At 42.2% G+C, this 7960-nt stretch overlaps 1 protein-coding gene across 5 annotated transcripts in view; it reads right to left on the bottom strand.

Annotated features, from left to right (window-relative positions):
* Positions 1–7960, bottom strand: part of TULP3 (TUB like protein 3) — a 56629-nt gene that overhangs the window by 46494 nt on the left and 2175 nt on the right. For 2 of the 5 annotated variants that reach the window (XR_006933119.1, XM_046909722.1), the window contains exon 2: positions 7441–7513. The exons of the other annotated variants lie outside the window; for them this stretch is intronic. Coding sequence is in view for 1 of the 2 variants with exons in the window: in XM_046909722.1 (XP_046765678.1) it covers positions 7441–7454 (14 nt within the window). In the remaining variant the exon portion in view is untranslated. The remainder of the gene's footprint in view (positions 1–7440; positions 7514–7960) is intronic. 5 annotated transcript variants of the gene reach the window in all.

The raw sequence follows: 7960 nt of genomic DNA, 5'->3' as shown, positions 1-7960 counted from the left end.
GGACGCCTACCTGTGCAGCCTGCTGTAGGGGGCCTGCTTTGCAGGGGGGTTGGACTCGAAGATCTCTTAGAGGTCCTTTCCAGCCCCTGCAATTCTGTGATTCTGTGATTTCCTCTAGTACTAGTTACTTGGGAGAAGAGATCAACTCCCATCTCGCTACGACCTCCTTTCAAGTAGTAGAGAGCAATGAGCCTGAGCCTTCTCCAGAACAAACAATCACAGTTCCCTCAACTGTTCCTCACTCCAGACCCTTCAATAAGCTTCACTGCCTTTCTCTGGACACACTCCAGCTCCTTCTTGTAGTGTGGGTCACAAAACCATACACAGTACTCAAGGTGCAGCCTCACCAGTGCAATGTACAAGGGCATGTCCCAGTACCCTAGTCTTCCCTAGTCCCAGTAACTATGCTAATTCTCATGGAAGATGGGTCACCACTGGCCTTCTTGGCCATCTGGGCATACTGCTGGCTCATGCTCAGCTGGCTGTCAACTAACACCCCCAGATCATTTTCTTCCATGCAGCTTTCCAGTCACTGTGCCCCAAACCTGTAGCGATGCATGGGGTTCTTTTGATCAAAGTGCAGGACTTGGCACTTGATCTTGTTAATGTTCATACAACTGGCATCAGCCTATTGATACAGCCTATCCAGATCCCTTTGTAGAACCTTCCTACACTCAAGTAGATCAATACTTCCTCCCAACATGGGGCCATCTGCAGCCTTACTGAGGGTGCACTCAATCCCCTTGACCAAATAATCAATAAAGATATTAAACAGGACTGGCACTAACACCGAACGCTGAAGAACACCACTAGTGACCAGCTGCTAGCTGGATTTAACTCCATTCACCATAACTCTCTGAGCCCAGCTGTCCAACCAGTTTTTAACTAGTGAGACACTTTTGCTTCTTAATAAAGACATTCAAATTATCTTACAGGGTAAATGATACAGGAAAGGTGAAACAGTCACTCAAAAGAATTACCTCTATCTTCAGTTTCAAAAAAAGTATTTGTGAAAGCATGAAACCCTAGAATAAAATTATGATCTTCTGAATGCGATGGAATATTGTCTGTACTTTCACATCCACACAAACACACTTTGAAATAGGAAAAAAAACTAATGTAGTAGGAGATTGTAGCACCATCAGGAACATAACAGTAAAAACAAAAACAGAATTGAAGGATGGAAAAATTGTTTAATTATGGTGAAACAAAGACTAAAGCGTATGTTATCCCTTTCTCAGAAATAACTTAATACTGTCTTGTTTGACTAGCTGAGCATGAGCCATCTATGTACCCTCACCACAAAGGTGTCCAACAGCACTGAGGGCTGTGTTTACAGATGACACCAAGTTAGGTAGGACTGCTGATCTGCTCAGGGATAAGAAAACTTTGCAGATGGATCTAGATAGGTTAGATCAATGAGCTATGTCCAACTGTATGGTATTCAAGAAAGCTAAATGCTGTGTGCTAGACTGGGGTAATAACAATCCCACACAGTGGCAGAAGGCTGCCTAGTAGAAAAAGATCTGGAGTTGCTGGTCAACAGCCAACTGAGCACAAACCAGCAGTGTGCCCAAGTGGCTAACAAGGCCAACAGCATCCTGGCCTTCACCAAAAATAGTGTGGCCAACAGGACTAGGCAAGTAATTGCCCCTTCGTACTCAGCACTGGTGAGACCACATCTCAAACACTGCGTTCAGTTTCGGACCCTCACTACAAGATGGATATTGAGTTGCTTGAGCCTGCGCAGAGAAGAGTAACAAAGCTGGTAAAGGGACTAGAAAACAAGAGTTATAAGGAGTGATTGAGGGAACTGGGGCTGTTTAGTTTGGAAGAGGAGGCTTGAGGGCAGATCTTATCACTCTCTAAAACTACTTGAAAGAAGGTTGCACCAAGTAGGTTGCTGGTCTATTTTCTCAGTTGACAAGTGAGAGGACGCAAAGCAATGGCCTCAAATTGTGCCAGGGGAAGTTCAGATTGGTTATCAGGGAGAATTTCTTCACAGAGAGGGTGCTTAGGCATTGGAAAAAGAAGCCCAGGGAAATGGTGGAGTCCTCATCCCTGGAGGTATTTAAGAGTTGTGTGGATGAGGCACTAGAGACATAGTTTAGGTGCGGACTTGTAGAAGATGGTTGTACTTAGTGATCTTATGGGTCTTTTCAAACCTAAATGATTCTAAGATTAGGAGTAACACTGTCAGCAGGTCAAGGGAAGAGATCCTTTCTCTCTGCTCAGCACTGGTGAAGCCAATGCTGTGGCCACTATTGGGCTCCCAGCAAAGGGCAACAAAGATTACTGAGCAACTGGAGCATCTCTCATATGAGTTGAGAGCTGAGATTGATAAGATCCTCCTGAAACCATCTCCTCTGCAGGCTGAACAAGGTATATAAACACCCCATGAGAAGGCATAAATAAGATGGAGCCACTAGTGCTTGCTGTCAGAACAAGAGACAATGGGCACAGATTATTCAAACATAAAAAATTCTACCAGAACACAAGAAAACGCTTTTTTATTGTGAAGCCAGTCAACACTGGAACAAACTGCATATCGAGGTTGTGGAATAGCCTTCTGCGGAGACACTCAAAAACTGAGTGGACACCACCCTGTGCAACCTGCTCCAGCTGACCCTATGGAGCAGTGGGGTTGGACGAGATGATGTCCAGAGGCTCCCTCTAACCTTCACTGCCTCTGTCATTCTGCCTGTTTGGATTCTGGAGATCAGAAGATAAACAGAAATAGTTTAGAGTCCAGGTTTCAGAGGATGACTTAGATGACAGTAAATAATACAGCCTGTTACAGGAAAATACGACAGGCTAGCCCCACAAAATGGTTAAAATCCCATAAAATGCATACTCAATATATTTAAGTAACAAATCTTACATAAAAGTCAGGGAGCAACAAAAACATAAAACTAGTGGGATGTTTGACTTTGTTTTTCTGAAACTAATGCATCAGGCTGGTTCAGTGGCAGTGGTTGCCATCCCTAGTGACATCTCCAGGTGTTCATCAGAGATTTTTGATTAAATATTACTTTTCCTGTGCTTCATCCTTGACAATAATTACTCACATATGTATGTACTGCCAAAAAGTGATGACATGAATAAAGTGTGGCTGTGAAGCGAGGGATATTTTTCTTTGGTAGGGGAGGGCTTATGAAAATCTGGTAAAGACACATGATCTTTTTTTTTTTTTTTTTAGTTGAACGTCCAATGGCAACTCTATACATTTAATGTGAAAATCTGCAAGTTATACATTTATGTTGGCCGCAAATGGACTCTCAAATATATTAAATAAATAAATAAATAGATTTTGAAATCGGGAAACGTAATCTCAAACTTCTTTATCAAAACAGAAAGCACAGCTGCATATTTTTCACTGTTCATAGAACTGTTTTAGGCGATGTATCAAAATGCATGAAATTATTTGACATAACTTGATCTTGCCATAATTTAAGTTTCAGTTCAAGCACTAATATTGTCTGAAACATAGCACAGATAAGTTGATTTTCAGCTTGAAGACAGGTTTAACTCATTCAAATGAGTGGCCAAATCCAGCAAAAATGCTAAATCTGTGAGCCATTTTTAATCTCCACATTCTGGAACAAATTTTCCTTTTGACTCCAGACAGGACTTGATTTCACTTCACAAAGTCTTTTTAGCATTTTACTCTGAATTAGTCACATTCATTCAGAAAAGTAAATGATGACCCCATGATCAGCATCCATACTTTTAAGGAACTACTAGAACTGGTAATGATTCAATCTCTTGGGCTTTATGAAATTCACAGCTTTGATGATTTGCATGACATCCATTTTTAAAGCTCTTACACATAAATTTTCTTGATGCCTGCTGCTGTGATATTTATCAAACGTAAGTTAGCAGAGGTAATTGCATCATCTTCTATTAATCTTGCATGTCTCTCTTTTTTCTCAACAACCACTGGGGCACCGTCAGTAGCAATACCAGGTATGTTGACAAAGGTTAATGAAAATTGTGTAATGCATTTTTTTTTTTTTTTTACTGCTTCATACAAAAGAAGAAATTTAATTGTGTCTTCAGCAATATTATATTTGTTATCAATATCTCTAACAAAAATAGCAAGTAGAGCCATATCTGCAGCATCAGTAGTTTCATCTATCACCAAAGAACAAAATTTGAAATTAGCAGCTTTACTCTCCAAATCTTTTTTAATAGATTTTCCTATTTCTTCACTTCACCTGTCCGCAGTCTGGTGAGACAAACTGATTTTAGAGAAATCTGCTTTTACTTTTTTTTATCAGGACACATTATATCTGTCATGCTTACCATCTTATTGCTTACCAAACTCATCATCAGGAAATGGTTTTAATTTCTTTGCAATCAGATATTCTATCACGACTAGCTTTTATAAGAGAGTTCATGTGAGTTTTAACTTTTTTGAAAATGTTCTGTTGAGGTGACAGACCTTTTTCAGTTCCATTATTTCGTCTTTACGAAGCATTCCTTGACGTGGATCGAATTTGGCAGCATGTTTCTGCATATAATGTCTTTTCAAATTGTAATCTTTGAAAACTGACACTATTTCCTTGCAAATTAAGCACAATGGCATATTATTTGTCTGCAGTGCACTGTGCCCTCCTTGTGCCCTGCAATCAGGCCAGACCAGGCTGCTTGACAGGGCAGAGCTGTCACCATGATGATGCCATGATGATGCAGCAGCAGGGAGCGTGGGCTACAGAGTGAGCTGAGATGGACCACATGCAGCCTACAGGCCAGATATGCCTGCTCTAGACCTTTCTCAATCTTCATAGCCCTCCTTTGGACACTCTTGAAGAGTTTTAAGTCCTTCTTACACTTCAGCACCCAAACATGCACACAGTGCTCAAGGTGAGGCCACTTCAGGATATGGACGGCCCTTTTGGCTGCCAGGGAATACTGCTGACTCAGATTCAACTTGCCATCAACCAGAACCCCCAGATCCCCTTCCATGGAGCCGTTCTCCAGCTTCTTGTACCTCAGTCTGTACACATAACTATATGTGCATCTACATTAACCTGTATGGCTACTATATCAGCATATTATATAACAGTTGCACCAAGATTTTGATCAAAAATAACTTATATCAGTCATACCATCTCTAATGTCAGATCAGGACACTACTCCCTCCTACTGAAGCTAATATCAACAGTGGTTTAAAAAAAAAATTCAGAAAAAAAAGATAACCATAGTCTTTATAGGAATGGGTCCTCAGTAACCTAAAATGTAAGAGAAAAGAACTTCTTACAGACTGAGGAGACAATTCAAATAACCTACAATTTTATGAAAACTTTCACTGTTCTAACACTTGCCATTACCGAGTCTGTTTCAAGTTTTATCTGGCAAATTTTGTGACAAGAACGTGGTTTTGCTACTTTTTCCTTCTCTTGACACTGCTGTCTGCATCATAGGAAATGAGGGGATTACTTCCTCATTCACACTTATGAGAGTTAAAATTGTGTTTATTTTTTTCCCAGCCTTCCATACCAGCTAGGGTATGCTTGGATAAACAGATAGCAGATAGTGAGAGACTCAACTGTCAAAATTAGAGAAATGGACAGTACAGACATGATAAACAAGAGGTAACAAATTACAAGAGAGAGATCAAAGGTAGGTGGAATCAGGCTGTAAATACCATAGCAAGCGCAGGATAGACTGTGAACCTGGAGTACTGCAATCACAAAAAGTATTCTCATCTAGGAATACATTTCAGTCACATTTATTCAATATTAAAGTGTAAAAATATTTAAAATACTAAAAATACTCTTCCCCTGTAACATTGAACAGTCCACACATCCCCCCTTGAATGTTCCCATGTTTTACTTGAGGGATTCTCAGTAACCTTTCAAAGTCAGTCCCTAATATAACGAGATCACGTTCTGATGCATATGTTGTGAAGGGCTGGTCATTCAGGCTCTCCCCATGTAGAAGCAGATGTCCCTGGGGTTAACAGTAACTAATGCAGGATTATGGTGGTACACAGGCAGACGTCACTGCCAGGTTGCTGCCGCTTGGCCCTTCCTCGTACTGTGAGATGAGGCCAGGAAGCTGATGACATGTTCCGCAGGGCTGACTGGGGCCTCTAGTCATTGCCACAGCGTTGCCTCGGCACACCTGATCGAGTCACTTGCCTCTAGCGGAAGCCCCCACAACAGAACCAACCAGCATCCCTGCGCCTGCGCACTAGGTTACGGGAAGCAGAGCTGGGCCTAAGGGTAGGTCCAGCGCAGACCTGTCAGCCTCGCCTCTATGCGATGAAAGCTCATAGAACAGAGTTCCTTAGCAAAGCTTCCAGGATACATGGAAGAGAAGAAAGCAATATCAAGCAATCAGCACGGCTTCACTGAGGACAAGTTCTGCCTGACAAAGCTAGTGGCTGTTTATGATTTTTATTTGTATTTTTTTTTTTGTACTCAGCACTGGTGAAGCCATACCTCAAGTACTGTATTCAGTTTTGGGCCTGTCACTACAAAAAAAAAAAAAAAAAAAAAGACATTGAGGCTCTGGAGCATGTCCAGAGAAGAGCAGTGAAGCTGATGAGGGGTCTGGAGCACAAGTCTTATGAAAAGCAGCTGAGGGAACTGGGATTGTTCAGTCTGGAAAAGAGTAGGCTCAAGGAGAGAGAGAGAGAGACCTTATAGCTCTCTACAACTACCTGAAAGGAGGTCATGGCAAGGTTGGGGGGGGTGGGGTGTGGAAAATCAGCCTCTTCTCCAGCATCACTAGCGATAGGACTAGAGGGAATGGCCTCAAGGTTCCTCAAGGTTCCAGTTGGATATTAGGAAAAATTTCTTCTTTGAAAGCAGTCAAGCACTGGAGCAAACTGCTCAGGGAGGTGGTTGAGTCACTGTCCCTGGAGACATTAAACATTTAGATGTTGTACTAAGGGATATGGTTACTGGAGAAATATTGGTGGTAGGTTGGACTAGATGATCTTGGAGGTCTGCCAACCTTACTGATTCTCTGATGGTGCAACTGCATCAGTGGGCAAGGGAAGGGCCACTTACATCATCTGTACTTGAGTAAGTCCTTTGACACAGTCTCCCATTACAACCTTCTCTCTAAATCACAGAAATATGGATTTGATGGGTGGATGATTTAATAGATGAGAAACTGATTGCAAGATTGTACCCAGACTGTGGTGGTCAATGGATCAGTGTCCAGATGGAAATCAGTAACACCTAGACAGGTTGAACAAAGACAAGTGCAAGGTCCTGCACCTGGGCCAAGGTAACCTCCACTATTAATACAAGCTCAGGGATGAAAGTATTGAGCACAGCTGTGACAAAAAAGACTTGGAGGTATTGATGGATGGCAAGCTGGACATGAGCCAGCAACTCTATCCCGGGCTGCATCCAAAGAATTACGGCCAGCAGGTCGAGAGAGGTGATCCTGCTCCACTACTTCGAGTAGGTTAGACCTTACCTGAAGTACTGCATCCAGATGCGAGTCCTCAGTACGGCAGAGACATGAGCCTATGGCAGCGTCCGGAGGAGAGCTGCAAAAATAATCCAAGGGATGGAATGCCTCCCCAGTGATGACAAGTTTGAGGGAGCTGGGGCTGTCCAGTACAGAGAAGAAAAGGCTCTGGGGAGACCTGATAGCAGCCTTTCAGAAGGGGACAGGCTCTTTAGCTGAGTCTGCGGTCAAAGAACAAAAGGAAACTGTTTCAAACTAGAAGAGCAGAGATTTAGACTGGGTATAAAAAGTTTTTTTTTTTTTATAATAAGGGTAGTAAAACACTGGAACAGGTTGCCCAGAGATGGTGAATGTCCTGGCCCCGGAGACATTCAAGGTCAGGCTGGACAGGACTCTAAGCAATCCAAATGAACTACAGATGTCCCTTTTCACTGCAGGGGAGCTGGACTAGATGACCGTTAAAGGTCCCTTTTAGCTCGAATGATTCTATATTTACAAATGTATCTCATTTAGATAGAGTTTTTGG

Source organism: Gallus gallus, chromosome 1 (assembly GCF_016699485.2).
Source record: "Gallus gallus isolate bGalGal1 chromosome 1, bGalGal1.mat.broiler.GRCg7b, whole genome shotgun sequence".
NCBI classification, from domain to species: Eukaryota; Metazoa; Chordata; class Aves; order Galliformes; family Phasianidae; genus Gallus; species Gallus gallus.
The sequence above is the reverse complement of the archived record's forward strand: the minus strand, read 5'-3'. Positions and strand labels throughout refer to the sequence as shown.